This window comes from Gastrolobium bilobum, unplaced genomic scaffold (genome assembly GCF_033153095.1).
Source record: "Gastrolobium bilobum isolate Gb01-03AN ecotype WA unplaced genomic scaffold, APGP_CSIRO_Gbil_v1 utg1578, whole genome shotgun sequence".
Taxonomy (NCBI): Eukaryota; Viridiplantae; Streptophyta; class Magnoliopsida; order Fabales; family Fabaceae; genus Gastrolobium; species Gastrolobium bilobum.
In genome coordinates, this window is record NW_026899219.1 from 742,954 (window position 1) to 759,562 (window position 16,609).

The window sequence follows — 16,609 nt, forward strand, 5'->3', positions numbered from 1 at the left end:
TTCTGCCTCAGACTTAAACCTCTTGAAAATTTCCAAAAGCTTTAGATGTATGTCGCACTTGGTTCATCTGTCCAAATCCAGAGTAAACATTCATATAATGAAGTACTCATCATCTCTTCTGGCTTGAACGCTAATTGGTCCACATACATTAGTATGTACCAGTTCCAGTTGAATAGTTGCGCAAATCCTTTTGACCTTGTGGGATTGCTTGGCCATTTCACCTTTCAAATAGGAATTACATGCAGCTTTTAGTTCAAAGACTATTCTTGAACTTTTAGTTCCTCTTTTAACTAAAACATGTTTCCTACTTGAGATAATGTGACTCAATCACAAAGGCCAAAGTTATGTTTCATTTAAAACTTTTATTTCTTTGGTGAATGTTCTTGTTCATCATCTTTTCCATTCAACATAATAAATTTAGGGGGTATAAGACATAGGTAATAAAGACTTTTAAACAATGTATCAGAACAAACAAGACGAAGATGAACTTCGAAATGTAACTGAGGAATCAATTGCATTGTCATACCATGTTTTAACCAAAATAACTAACAATAATTGAATTTCTCTTAAAATCCGAAACAAATAAACAGTCACCTAAAACTATAGTCTTTTAAATAACTTGTCCTCATACAAATGCAGACACAAGTTTCCATTTTCAAGCTTAAAATATCTATATCCACTGCTGACAGCTATGCCATGTTTGAATTTTCAAGCTTAAAACCTTCACCCACTCAATATTTTTATTTGAGAATTTTCATAAGCTTTGTCGAATTCATTGTTTAATTTCAAAATTGTCTTTAATAACTTAGTATTATCAACGATGGGACGTACAATACTTTATTAAAATTTTAAAATTATTAATGTCCAATAAAATCCAATCACGCTTATCCGTTGGGGCCTCACATGATTATTTTATTGATAGGCCCACAATGCGTATGGAGGTTAAATTAATTTCTTAATTTAAATCTCCTCCCATAATTATTTAGGTCCAATCTAATAAAATCCAATCATGTTTATCTGATGGGGCTTCGCATGATTATTTTATTAATGACCCTATAATGCGCTAGAAGGTTAAATTAATTTCTTAATTTAAATCCCCTTTCATTCAACAGAAGCAATTTTTCCAATTTCCAAGAATTTTTTGAATGAGAGTAACCTTTGTTTGATTTCAAAAACTATGTAAGTAAAAGCGCCGATGAACGTGCATCACTTAGCTTATCTGAATTTTGAAATCATTAAGGTCCTAAAATCCGGTCATGATAAACAGCGTGTGCTTCACACAATCATCAGCGTGTGTTTAAACACATGACCATTTTAGAAGACCCACAAATTACTCGCAAAATAAACTATGCTATTAGGAAATTTTCTTAATTATTTTCTAGATCTGAATCATCCAAATAACTGATTTAATTATTAATTTAGATTGCAACAATCATAATAATTATTATTTATGAGGATAATTTGAAATCAAAATAATTTCCATAACGATCATTAATTTATTAAATTTGTTATGTACATATTTCAAAATTATTTTTTTGGATTTAAATCATCCAAATAATTGATTTAATTATTAATCTAGATTTCAACAAATCATAATATTTATCATTTATGAGGATAATTTGAAATCAAAATAATTACTATAACGATTATTTCTCTTGGTGTTAAATTATCCAAAATTAATTTATTTAATTATTAATCTAGATTTTTAACAAAAATCATAATAATTATTAATCAATTTTTCAGGATAATTTAAAATCAAAATAATTCCATAATAACTATCGTACTAGTCGCTGAAGACATAATAGCTACTATGTTCATGTAATCATACAAGTTATGCAACAATATGGCACCATTTATTCTATATGACATGTTATCGCAATAAAGCATGTTATCAATCATATAATTCATCCAATCATACAATTAAGGCAATTAATTATAATAAAAACTTTAATCCATGGTTTCCTAAAAAAATAAAATTACAGAGTAATCAAATAGGAAAATTTGCGACTGATTTGCTCCTTTTTTTTATAGTCCATAGGTTCTGTTTCAAACCTCTTTATGGTAACTATGGGCCCAAAATACCAAATTTTGGCGAGAAACCCTAAGTCAACTTTCAGGAACCCTAGCCATCACGACTGTTGCACCTCCATATGATGTCTGATTGATACGAAATTTTACAGGAAAGACCGCCTTGATGAGACAAAGCCATGGCCACCAGAATCGCCCCAAACGGAGCTGGCACACTCTCCCACGCACCCATTCTTCCCAGGAGAGTGAAGCCCACACTCAGATACTTCCGGTGGAGAGTGGGGGAGCGTCCGGCCTTCGTTTTCTGCGATTCAACTTTCGTTTGACTCGATTTTTTGTTCTGAATCTTTCTACGGTCTCGTATTTTCGATCGGAGGTCGTATATGTCAAAACAGTGACTAACGCGCTTCTTTGTTCATCTTCTTGATCTTCTTTTATTACAATTTTGGAATACAAATTGAAAAAGATACAAAATTGAAATAAAATTCAAGGAGAAAACCTAATCATATGGGATTAGACTCCTTATTACAGTCCAAGAAAATACAAAAAAATTTCTACCATGGATTAAAGCCAAAACCATATAAAGAATAGATTTTTAATAAAAAGAATTATAATGATACTCATGCAAATATTTGAATAACAAATATAGAACCTTAGGTGCCATATTTTACGAAGCAAAACAAAATACATGATAAACGTAAAAATAAAACTAGATTCTCATCCAAAAACACAATCCTGCTCTGATACCAATTGTAGGAGCAATTGCATCATGTAGAAGCGTTAAGTCCATTGTGATTTGGATGTATAAGGATCATTTTATCAATTATCTCTTGTTGGATGGCGCAGATGTGAGATGATGATGCTCCACACGCTTGAGTCCTTTGCGTCGCAACACGAACTCACGGACTGTTGTGGTAAACCTTTCAAACTATCTCTCGAGGAGGAAGGGGGAATGTGTGGGCATTATTCAGATATGTGCTGGCCTCTTTTTCTCAAAAAACCCATAGAGGCTAATGACTTAAGTGGTACTATTTATATGGGTTCCAAAAAACCCTAACTCATTGGGCTCTAGGTTTCTTAGGCTCTTCTCGTACTAACGACCCATTTGGGCTTTAGTAAAAGAGCAAATCCAACAATATCTCCATACCAAAAAAAAAAAGTCTAAAACATCTTAAATCACAAAACTGAAAGAAAAAAGAACTATTGAGTGAAGATACAAGAGGAATAGTTCTCTGGTGCCTTCTATGATCATCGTGAAGGAATATGGTAGAATTAATTGCTTTCTCTATTTATATTTGAGTATGATTAACAAACTCACCATTTGTTATAATGAAAGAAATGATATCAAATCTAGCGCAATTATAACCGGATCGAGGTACTGAGTTATTGGTTCATCTTATATATTACTGATTCAATTGCATGATCCGAGAAGTATATGTAAATATATAATTTATATTAAAAAACTATAAATATATTCAAATATTTGTAAAAAAAAATACCAATTCCAGATATTTTAATATAAAAATAATAAATTATACATAATTATCCAACAAAAGATCAATTAAATATATAATACTTGTGATACTGGTCTTCAAGTTCAGTAGACAATATTTCTAATTATAAATCAAATCAAAATTCGTTACATATTACATAATCAAGATAATAATTAATATTATAGGTACAGAACCTATGTAACTCAATTATAAGTAACAAATAATTCAAATATTTCAAAAGAAAATAAATTATTTGTGTTTAAAAGTGAAAAAAAAGATATCAATTGATGAGAATAAACTATTTGTTTTAGACTGTATAGGTCACACCGATTCCATTACACGACTGGATAAAAATAAAAACTTAACTAGTTATATAACCAATTCATTGGTTTTTGGATAGACTCGGGGGTCCAATTTTGGGAGCATTGGTTGGAAGTTCCTAGAGAGAAGCAAGCAATATTGATTCAAAACTCCGTCCATCACGTCTCTTATCGGATTTCCCATCATAAAAACGTTATTTTAATGCTAAGCACTTTGCGAAACATATGATTAATATTTTCTTAGGTAAAACAAAATGAGACTTTTTGCCCAACAAACACACACCACTTCACCGTTCACCGCATGCAAAATTGACTCCATGTTTTAATTTCCGTCCATTCCGTACGTATTTAACCTTTGATCTAAAATAATTTTTTGTTCCACTTTTGTTGAATACCAATAAATAAATAAGTAAACCATAAAAAATAATACAAAATATAAAAGCGAGGTAAATTTCTAAAAAAATAACGAAATAAGATATATGTTTATTTTTGAATTAATCTACTGAGAAAAAATACCATTTCGTTCATTCTTTTTTTTAAAAAAGGAAATTTCAGAATAAAATGTGTTCATTTATTTTATTATAACATTCTATTTATAAAAAAACGTGTAAAACTAGAAAAGGCATTTACTTTTTTCAGTCAAATTTAAAGGCTTAGATTTCCCGGTTCCATAGCGTGCTCCTTCTTTCAAGTAAGAGATAATTAAGTGCTCCACGTGTAATCACCAAAAAGTATCCTTCAATCCTAACCGTTCATCGTATTCTGAATCTACCTCAATAAACAGTTCAGATTCTCCTAAAAAAAGAAGGCGAATATAGCAGCAGCACATAAATCCTCGGGTCCCACACGTTACGTGTAATCGTGATCCACAGCAACACAAAACCGTAGCAGAAAAGTGACACATAAGATTTTTCACCAATCAAATTGTTCCACGTAGATTCCAAACATAAACCACCGACTCAGGCAAAGTTTCTTGTCTGCTTTATTTATTTATTTATTTCATTTTTTTCAGCCTTTCGTGGGATTACCGGTCAGTCACTGATTTTTTTTTTAAAAAATCTATGAACTTCTATTTCCGATTTCTGCTTCTATTTCGTTGTGTTTAGTTTTAATTCGATTCTGGGTATCACCAATTTTCGTGTTTTTTCATATATATGTATTTGGATTTGTTATTAAGTGCTTGGATTTGGAGAGGTTTGAAGAAAGACCCGAAATTTGGAAGAAAAAGAAGAACCCCATGATGCAACGGTTGGTTGATAACGTTCTCGCTGTCGTTAAAGAGTAAGGCCATGTGATTTTTCTATGTGGGGTTTTATCATGTTAGTTGAATTTCTATCTCTCAAATGAAATGAGGTGTCTGTATTTTTTTATTTTATTTTTTGTTTTGTTTTTTGTGGAGGTTAATTAGATTATGACGGTCTTGAGGATATGATTCCATGATAAGAACGTGTTTTTCTTTGTTGTTTTGGAATAGTTTCTGTTTGGTTATGGTTTTTCTTTTTACTAGTTGCCATGGCTGTAATTATTTATTTATTTTGGATTTTAATCCTTGTAATTATGCTAATTCTGGAAATTGGTCGTTTGGTATTATTTTACTGTTCAATGGGTATCATTTGTTGATTGGATTGAGTTAGGTTATTTTGCTTCAGTTATACTTCCATGCTATCAGAGCAATGTTTAAGCATTCTTCTTTTTTCTATTTGGGTGTAATTTTATTCCTAATCAAAAGATGTGGGGAAAAGAAATTCTGTTTAATTTTGTTACTTTTGTTGGTAAGGTTGCCTTTTTTATAGCTTTAAGGTGTTGGTCAAATGAAAAGACCTTTCAGTGGCAATGAATTTTGGAATCTTAACACTTTTCAGTTTGATGGAAGTGGTGAAATTTATTTACGCATTTATGTTTGAGAGCCGTGGGATATCCTATATCAATGTCTTTATCAATTGCATATTTGACAGAGGATGAGCATTTGCATGTGGTTTCTTAGTGCAGGTCGGTGAAGACAGTTACTTATGAGTCCTTGAATAATATTGTGAGGCTAATCAATGGTGTATCAGCCCTTTTGTTGGCATTGCTACCTGGGAAAGCTAATATACTTGAAGGTATTCATGGTTGGGAACTCAGGCCAACTTTCCGGGGACCGCGATTTCCGCGTTGGATGGAGAAGTAAGTTTTCACTATGACATTGGTCGTTTCTCTGTGAAATTTTTCTTTATTATTCGAATACTGTGTAGAAGCCATAGATGAGAGAGAGAGAGAGAGAGAGAGAGAGAGAGAGAACTGAATATCTGAGATTGTATTATTATTATGTTGAGATACAAGGCATCCTAATATATATATACAGTAAGCCAAAACAGAATCGTAACTAACTGAAAGGAAATTATCAGATACATGCAGGTACATTGGATAAAGGTACAATACAGTAAGATACAAAGCTATATATCTAATATTTATTTTCGTAGTATTAGTGTATTATTTAGTTGATTTTATGCAGTTGAATTTATTGCTGTGTCCAAACTCAGACAATTCTTATCGTCACTAATATGCCATTCTTGTGGAGTAAGAGTATCATTGTTTATTTGCTAAGAGCCACTAGTTCTATTTCAATTATTAGAAGCCTTTTCTTAATGTTCTTTCCAACATTATAGTTTCTATTATAGGTTGTTTTCTGAGTGCCATTTATCACGCGGTTGCATACACCAATGGTAATATATTCAAGGTGCACCTCTGCGTGGACTTAGGTTTCATGCTTTCACCTCCCCATGATTCTGGTGTGGTGCTTTTGGATGCATGTCCTTCATCTGCCTGTCGCGCAGGTTGCTGCCTATATAGCACATGGTTACTAAAAAGTGTAGGAAAGAATGAAAGATGCAAGGACTTATAGAGTTGAGTAAGTCAAATTTCGAAAGGAATGACATAGGCTTTATATTTTCTGAATCAAGGATACAATGTTTTAAAGCCAGATAGGGAGAAGAAAGAAGAATAAATAAATGAAGATTAAAGAAAGAATAAATTAAGACAGAAAGTGGAGCCAGATCATTAGCTGAGAATGAAGTCAAAGTAAACTAGAAGGTAATTGATGCCAAGGAATTACTATATTAGGAAAAAAAGCTAGTATAATTTTCTGAGTTATATTTTCAGTTAGATATTTGAGTCTATCAGACTTATTTTTATTTTATAAATATAAAAAAAATCGTAAATAGTTTAGACTATGTATTTTTATTATTCTTTATTTGGCATCCTTATACTTTACTGTCTTTTTTTTCTTTCAAACAGTTGGTTTTTCTGATTCTTTGAAAGTTCAGAGTTTGTACTGTGCATTCTATCTCATATTTTATGGGTGCCTATCTTTACAGCTTAATGATGTGGTTTTGTTGTCCTTGTTTGAATTTTGTTTTCTTTTTCCTAGTGGCGTGTCCTCTTTCAACCAGTTCATCCATGAACTTTCTGTGGATTCTGATAATTCAAGCCCTGAATACTCATCCGGAGAAGAAGATAGTGATAGTAGATATGATACTCCCGCATCTCCTGCATCTCAAAGTTCTAGAGCCTCTGAAGCTGGTTTTACCAAGTACAGTAGGCATAGGATGGATTGGGTCCAGTATATCTTACTTTGGATTTTGTTTCCTGTAAAGTTTGTGCTGGGAATTCCACTTCGTCTTTTCCTGTTAGCTTATTCTGGGGTGTCAAAAGCCCTGTCTGTCTCTGGACAGACACACCCTTCACGTTTAAATACACATAAGAGGGTGCAAAGCCTCAAGGACCACATTATCCACCGTGCTACCGATAGGAGAAGAGGAGTTGTAGAGGTTGTGCAACGATTTCTTTAGATATTAGTTTGTATTGTGTTTACTTATTTTTTTAGATATATTTCATGTGAATGCAACTGTGGTGTTGATGACCAAGTTTATTTTGTCAATCAGGATCTTCATCTAGGCATTGAGATATGTATTGAAGCTGTCTTTGATGTTTTTCACAAGGCAGCACATCTTCTTCTTTCTCCAACAGAAGCTTTTGGGAAATTATTCGGGTTGTTTTCATCTCATGAAAGTGGCATCAAAGAAGATAGTGATGATGTTGTGGATGCCTCCATTTCTACAGCTACAGTTGGAGAAAATGACCCAACACCTACAGAGAGGAAAACCAACTACCAGTCTCTGAATACAGATGCCCGGACATGTCAGGATGTCATAACAGATCTTGGGTAATGGCTATCACATAGCTTCCTTTACATTTGTTCTTTTTGTTTGAAATCTTGCTTGTCTGCTTCACGGTTTCTCCTACCTGCAACAGGTATCCATATGAAGCTATTCATGTGATCACTGCTGATGGATATATTCTTCTTTTGGAAAGAATACCTAGGTAAAATGTTCATCTTTGAGGAAATTGCATGGATCTCCATAAATTTAATGATCTACCCCTTTTGAGTTTTGTACTTATTTTGATCCTACAAGTTAAAATTAAATGCATCAGATCTGGTGTCTATTTAAATCACTAAAGAAGTCAGAAATGGATGCATCATTCATGATGCTAATTGGCATATTTGATATCCCAACTGTTCTATCATTGTCTGGACTGAATTACATCAGATGTGTAAAATAAAATTATTATGTTTGGGAATGTGTCTTTTTCAGTTAGTCATATTTCCTTACAAAGTTGTAGCTCATTCACGACAGAAGTAAGCAATTCATGAGAGATTGTAAATATCATATGCCTAGATCTGGAGGAAACCCAGGAGAATGTATCATAATGTTATCATTCTGAATATAGTTAATTTTCATAAATGGATAACAATGTGAAAAAATGTTGTGTGAAAAGTGATGATTAAATATGTCGTTATAATTTCTAGAACAAGGTGGTCTCTTTCCAGCATATAGTGGCTAATGCCTGCAATCTGACTTCACAGGCGAGATTCAAGAAAAGCTGTTTATCTTCAGCATGGGGTTTTCGATTCATCAATGGGGTGAGTCATTTATCTCTCAATTGCTTGGTTCTGACTTGATTCTGTGAGTCACTTTACTTATATGAGTTCAAAGAGTTACGCATTATGTTTGTGCTTGAAAATCTATGTTTTCATTTCAGGAGTTATTTTTGTTCCTTTTAATGTTTTTTTTCATCCTTTTTTTTCCTTCAACTTTTTTCGTATTTTTCATTTGGGTTTATTTGCCATCGACCCCAACTATATTGGGATAAAGGTGATGTTGATGTTATGTCATTAGAATAAAAGTGTATTGGAGTAGGTTGAGTAGCTTTATATAAGTCAACTGCTGCATGAATTACAACTATTAGTAGGATAGAACAGTTTGGTAAATGGGATTGGCTTTATTTACCAAAGGTCGGAACATTTAGAATATTTGAATGCTGAACTCACAACTGATCAACTTGTTGAGAGGTTTTTGCTTACCAACTTAAATTAAGGTTAGCATTGCAGTATTGCTTGGGATAGGGATATGTCTTATATGCTAGGAATTTGGAATAGACAAGAATAATAGGTGTGTTATATGCTTATTATCAGAATTTCTGTGATATGCGAGCTGGTGTATGGTGGGGGTGATATGGTCTGTAGTTCCCACATACAGGGTAAGTGACAACTGACAAACATGAGTTTTTTTGTCAAAAGTAATGGGTGCACTGAGTTACTTTCTCCTTTAGCCCAGTGAGAATTGTGCTTTACAGTTTTGTTTTTTAAAATAAGTCTCACATGAGGGAGTGGGAGTCCCCCTTGACAGACTCAAAACCATATGAACTTTACTCAATGTGGGACTGTTTGTGTCGATTGTCAAGGTATGTAGGTATTGATGGGATTTACCCTTTTTGTTTACTCTTGATGCTTTGTAGTGTTTTGTCCTTCATTTGTCCCATCTTGGTCATAAACTTGTTTGTTGATCAAATCATGCTCACTGTTCAGATACTTGGATATCAGAAATTTTCTTTTTAGGCCATCATGTTAGGACTTTAGTTTCAATTTTATTTTATTTTATTTTTATTTTTTTAAAATTTACTTCTTAACCCCAAAAATGTGGTCAAGATAATAATGATATTCTAATATATGTTTGTTTTTGGGGTTCAGTTGGGTATCCAATGGTGTTGTTGGCTCTCCAGCTTTTGCAGCCTATGATCAAGGTTTGTTATATTTGTCAAGATAATGTCTTTACTTCCGCAAACATCAATTTTTTGGAATTATTACATGTAGAATTTTGTTTTATTTGCAGGGTATGATGTATTTCTGGGGAATTTTCGTGGTTTGGTTTCTAGGGAACATGTCAACAAGAACATTTCATCACGTCAGTAAGTTCACAAAGCAAATCTCCTAAATTATGTTTGGAAATTTTTAGAGAAAATGGAACAGCTTTTATCACAACAAATGAGTAGCTAACTTTTAATGGGGTATAATAATAAATGACAAGAAGAGTTTATAAAAAAGAGGCTCTTCCCCCTCATTAACCCCCCAATTTGGAAGGGAACAACAAATGAGTGTTTGTTCCATCCTCGAAAAAAAATTTACTACCAAATAAGGGGAATCATTCCCTTGTCATTCTTTCCCCTTCCATCTCCCTCATTACCCCTTATTGAATAAACTATCTAATTTCTGTTTTGATGTCTAATAAAATCTGGCTTTGTATCTATTTTATTCATGTAAAGGAATTGATATAATGCAGATACTGGCGGTACTCCATCAATGAGCACGGGACTGAGGATATTCCTGCTATGATAGAGAAGATTCATGAAGTAAAAACTGCTGAATTGAGGCTTAGTAAACCTGATATTGAGGATGAAACTAATGATGATCAGCTTTACAAGCTTTGTGCAATCTGCCATAGTTTGGGAGGAGCTGCTATAATGATGTATGTTATTACGCGAAGGATAGAAGAGAAGCCCCATAGACTTTCAAGATTGGTTTTATTATCACCAGCCGGTTTTCATGATGACTCTAACATAGTTTTTTCTGCTGTGGAGCTTCTATTATTTTCTCTGGCTCCTGTTTTGTCTCCTCTTGTGCCAGCCTTCTATATACCAACCAGATTTTTTCGTATGCTTGTCAACAAGTTAGCCCGGGATCTGCATAACCTACCTGCAGTTGGAGGACTAGTTCAAACTTTAATGAGTTATGTTGTTGGTGGAGACAGCTCGAATTGGGTTGGAGTTTTAGGATTACCACACTACAACATGAATGACATGCCAGGAGTATCTTTTCGTGTTGCTCTCCATCTTGCACAGATGAAGCATACTGGAAAGTTTAGAATGTTTGATTATGGGAGTGCATCCGCAAATATGGAGGTGTATGGTTCACCTGTGCCTTTGGACTTGGGTGAATACTACGGCCTCATTGACATTCCTGTTGATCTTGTTGCTGGACAGAAGGACAAAGTGATAAGACCTTCAATGGTGAAGAGACACTATAAATTGATGAAGGGTGCTGGTGTTGATGTTTCATATAATGAGTTTGAATATGCCCATTTGGACTTTACCTTCTCCCACCGTGAAGAACTCTTGTCATATGTTATGTCACGCTTGTTGCTTGTGGATCCCAATCCAAAGCATCAAGGGAATAAAAGGGTTGCAAGGTCGAGGAGGAAAGGACAAGTTGCAGCTAGTGGGTAGATACATGGTTAAATTAGTTAGTTCTTACTTGGTGAAGTACTTCTGCTATTTCTTGCAAGAGTCACTGAGCTACATGCTTGGTTGGATGCAGTTACTTGTACTAGGGGTCATCTTTTCCTGCAATTGTTTTTCTTTTCTTTTGGGAGGAAAAATAGACCTTAAAAATATGTTGAGAATCTATATTGTATAGTAGTGTTCTGATTGTCAAAACGGAACCTGGAGATTAGGTTAATGTTGTATCATGAATGTTGGTAGTTTGCTAGTTTTTTTTTTTTTTTCAAAATTGGATGTTTTCATTGTATTTGTTCATGTTTACTGAATGGAGTGATATTTCAAACATGTTATTCTATCTCTCGCTTTCTTAATGGGGAATTCCCCTCCCCCCGAAGGTTTGGTTATAACATATTTTTTATTTGCATTAACGAATGAGATTATTTAGTCTAGATACGTTATACATATGGGGCGTCTTTGGTTGTTGTTTCCAAAAACAATTGTCAAATTTTAAAAATGAAACAATACAAGTTTTTGGAATCAAGATGTTACACAAATTTTCTTTACACAAACTACTCATGTATGAAATGAATGGTAAATAAATTGTTAACCAATACTTTTATACAGAGTTCAAAAAAGTAGGGACAATTCATTCACATTTTGTGAAGCTTCTGTACTTGTCATTTCACCACTGTGCACAAAGAGCTATTATCTCATAGCAATCTTGCAATTATTCCAATTTCACCCTACAAAAGCTTAAAAGAATCAAAGAGAAGCATGATTTTAAGATTGGTCTCTCCTCTAACAGCTCCTTCAGCTCTTTGTCTATGACTTTGGCTATTCTTGAGAGCCATATGCATGATTAGACTGGTTCTACAAATACCGTATCCTGTCATTTATTGATTAGTCAAATTGTATGTATTGAAACATGTACTGAAAGTTTCCCCAAGTGTAGCTCAATGTTTAAAAGACAAGTTGAAAAGATAGTAATAATGGGAAATAATATTGGATATCATACTTACCGAAGGAAAAACTGTTCCAATGTAGAAGTATCCAGTTTGGGTTGGAGATAAGATCAATATCTGTGAAGGCAGATAAATTTTTGCACACTGCACAGAGATATAACAGAAAGATTCTTATATATATTCAAAGAAAAAAGAACCATCAATATGCAGGTATATATATATACTGGTTCACATATCAGCATGCATGTCGGTTAGAACAACAAATGGTATAAGGAAAGTAAAAATGTAAAGAGAAACCAGTAGCATTCTATGTCTCTCCTGGGATCCTACTAAATATATATATATATATATATATATGGGATAGGATCAACTTACACCGGTGTAAGAATAATAAATCTTACACCAAATCTTAACCGTTGATTTCCGTGCATCTAACAATTGAGATTTATTGGGAATTAAAATTTAATTAATGAGTGAGACCTAATAAATTATAACCGTTAGATGCAGAAAATCAATGGTTAAGATTTAGCGTAAGACTTATTATTCTTACACTGGTGTAAGATGATCCTGCCCCTATATATATATAAGGGAAAAATTATTTTTACACCAGAGTAAGAATAAGAAATCTTACACCAAATTATGGCCATTGATTTGCTTTTATTTAATGACTCACTAGCTAATAAATCAGAACTGCTGGATATAAATAGGATCAACGATCAAGATTGAGAGTGTAACTTATATTAGTGTAAAATGATTCTCTCCTTATATATATATGAGAAGGTTATATTTACAAATTTTTGTTTACAAACTCTTATAAATTATATTATGTCTTACCGGTAAAACAATCTTGAGTGAAGTCTTACCGGTAAGACATACTGAGACATAGTGTAGTTTGTAAATTTATTAAATTTTTTTTTTTTGTCAATATAACCCTTTTCACACATGGGAAGGTTATATATATATCTTACCGAATTTCTGTTGACCATATGTAGGTGCAAATTATTATTTTCATGTTGAACTATCTGGAAGAGCAAATCATCTGCCTGAACATGGGAAATGCTGCATTTAATTAAATGTTATTAGAATACAAGTAATATCATCAAATAATAATATTAAATAAAACATTAAGTATTGTGTCATTAAAATTACTTCTTTGTATGGTCTACAGCCTTTTGTGGTATGAAGTGATTTATCTCCAACTTACTCTTCCACACAGAATTTAACCTGCAAAGACGAATAAAAGTTGACAATAGTGAGTTTACATATTAATTATACTTGTTTTAAATACCATGTTTTGTTGACTTATAAGTTCTGAGTTTACATATTAATTGAATCTTTATAAGAAATTGAAAATTTTGAGATTAATATTTTGTTGGAAAGGGTTTTATCTTCTAAAAATGTTTGCTCATGCATGCTTTAATTGTTAGACAAGGCTCATTAATTAGCATTTAGGGTGACTAAAACTTTTACTAATAGCCCAAAATTTAAACTTCATATTATTGGCTATAAGAGAGAAATAAATAATAATTAGGGATATTGGTTTGAGAAATGTAACACCAAGTTGCATTAATTTTATTAAAAAATTTAAAATTAGAAATGGAGGATCTTCTTACGTGAGGGGTGTTGTTGCTCTCCTGTAGGCCTGTTTCAACGGAGATAGAGAAAAATTGTCATAACAAGTTTCTGAAAAATAGGAATAGAAGTCATTTTGATCTTATCTAACAAATTAAAGTTCTACTCAAGAAAAATCCTTCTGCACATTGATTCTATCATACCGTTGCTCTACAAGAGTATATGCGATTTGGTTGAAATATTGCTTCTAAAGTTCCCTGAATAGACAAGAGAAATATTTATTATAAACTAATTACTTGTAAGCATATTGATATTATAAAATTTAATGTGAAACTAATATATATTTATGACTACCTAATTGGTCTTTAACCTAATTACATATTTAACCGTGATAAATAATACATATCCGAACACAATATAATTCAAAACATACCAACAGCTTATTCTTATCATATTATATATTTGTCCACCACTAAACTAACATTAAATTTAAAATCATACATAATATTGATTATATATAGGGGTATACAATTTTTTTTTACAAATTATACTAAGTATGACTGGTCGTACTGTCATACTTAGTGTAATATCTACATAAATATAATTTTCAAATGGTTATATTAGCTATTTAGTCATAAAATAAGAAAATTCTTTACAAGTAAATGAGCCATCCACACAAATCAATCCCAAATAAATAATATAAAAATAATTCAAAAGTGATATGTAATTAATGCTAGCAATATAGAAACGTAGTTATGGAGGAATAAATCTTTGGTACTATATATGTACCAAAAAAACCTTTGGTACTACTGCTGTACAAAAGATTCACTACATCCCACTAATAAAAATATTACATATTGTTATCAAAAAAAATAAATATTACATATTAGTTAAAATTCTGTTTTTTCTGTCAGATTTTTTCTCTCTCCTCTGATGTGTAATGCTCTCATTAATAAGATGCACTGAATCTAGATACAGCAGTAGTACCAAAGATTTATTCGTTACGCAATATGGTGTTTTATCAAATATTGAAACTAGAAAAATTTACCTACCTACCTCCCATATCTGCACATATTTATCAAAATCCGTGGTTTGCTCTGAAGAGCTTCCACTTGGTCCTCCAACATGTTGACTAGGACTACTAGTACTAGCATCAGGAAACATTGGGAGGCATGTTGATGAGTATGGTTGAAACTGAATATTGACTGAATCCCCCATCACATTAGGAAACATGGAATCTCCAAATAAAACACCATGTGCTATTTGAGGATCCCATTCGTTAACATTCCCTGATTGAATTGTTGTGCTCATCATACCCGTATTGGCACTTTGTTGCTGAGGTTGTCCTTCTGAAAACCCCATTCTATTATTGGAAGTGTTTAATGAATTCCTTATCAAATCAGTATCACTCACTACATGTTCTAATCCAGCTTCAAATGCTCTAATGTGTTCCACGGAAATTGTTTGGTCTACATCATCACAAGTGAGCATAGCTTCCAAATCATCATACGCCTTCCTTGAAGAAACATGTGTCTGATTCGTAGAATTTGGGATAATGTATTTCATGTTGAATATAAAGCAAATGAAAAATAGATAAATAAATAAAGAGATAATAGGCTCTCATGTTATAAAAATTTGATGTTCTCTTGCATATTCCAGAAAATATAAAGTTATAATATTAAAAATTAATTTTTTCTTATATTATAACTATGTACTTCCTGTAGTACATAGTTTGCAAGAGAATTTTAAATTCCTGTAATATGAGAAAAAAAGGATCCATAAATAAATTATTGTAAAAACTCCTCAAAAATAAAAGGGAAAAGAAAAACTCTAGTTATTCCACCAAATTAAATTAAATTAAAAAAATGATTACACGCGTACAGTAATATCATCAGTTGTTGTCCTTGTTGGTTGTACACTTCTTTTCCCACGAAGAGCATTGCGTGCCTCCTTAAAGTTTCTCGACAACATAACAGTAAACTCACCAACTTTGTAATTGGAGATGGGAGTATCTTCCAGTCCATTAATATTATTCCCCTTCACAAACAAGGAAAAAAAAGTTATATGCTACTCTTAACTTGTAAGACAACCAGTCTTTCATTGGAAAACTAGAGTTTTAATGGGATTAATCTTTATTCAAATGCATAACATCTTAGACAAATATATATATCAAAATCAATTAACACCTTCTGTATGGTTTATTATATTAATAAATTATTAGACACTTTGTGACCATGTTTTGGACCAACAAATAAGATATTAGTGGAAGGATGTTATATACATGAGAGATAAATTTTTACCAGACTAAATATAACTCCAAAAATTGGATGTTGATTAGGAGTTATCACCGAAAATGATACATCAAGCTGCATGTGGTAATAAGAAGATAAGTCAAAATGAATAGAAGGTTATTTGTGATTAGGCAATAGAAGTAAGAACAATGTTCCAATAAATTACCGGGATAAACATTTGTGCCACATCAAGAAAATCAGACTTTAAAGAATGTAATCCTGTGTCATAAAGTTTGCCATCTCGAATCTTGGGCACAGACACTAACATTTTCATAGGAACGGGTTCACCCGCAGCCACGAGAATGCAATGCCTTTTTCCATGGTAGTAGTATTCTTTTGAAGGCCTTGGA

General features: G+C 32.6%; 1 protein-coding gene across 2 annotated transcripts; it reads left to right on the top strand.

Moving 5' to 3' along the window:
• The first annotated feature begins 4,872 nt into the window (after positions 1–4,872).
• On the top strand, positions 4,873–11,779 carry LOC133288377 (uncharacterized). 2 transcript variants are annotated; one of them, XM_061486111.1, is made up of 9 exons: positions 4,873–5,122; positions 5,826–6,004; positions 7,248–7,647; positions 7,762–8,042; positions 8,132–8,200; positions 8,745–8,801; positions 9,909–9,961; positions 10,051–10,126; positions 10,498–11,779. In XM_061486111.1, exons 2-9 carry the CDS (start codon positions 5,997–5,999, stop codon positions 11,438–11,440), a joined length of 1,887 nt encoding a protein of 628 aa, XP_061342095.1. In that variant the 5' UTR covers positions 4,873–5,122; positions 5,826–5,996; the 3' UTR covers positions 11,441–11,779. The 2 variants fall into 2 exon arrangements, with proteins under 2 accessions (XP_061342095.1, XP_061342094.1); XM_061486110.1 differs by having other exon boundaries at positions 5,831–6,004.
• The last annotated feature ends 4,830 nt before the right edge of the window (positions 11,780–16,609 follow it).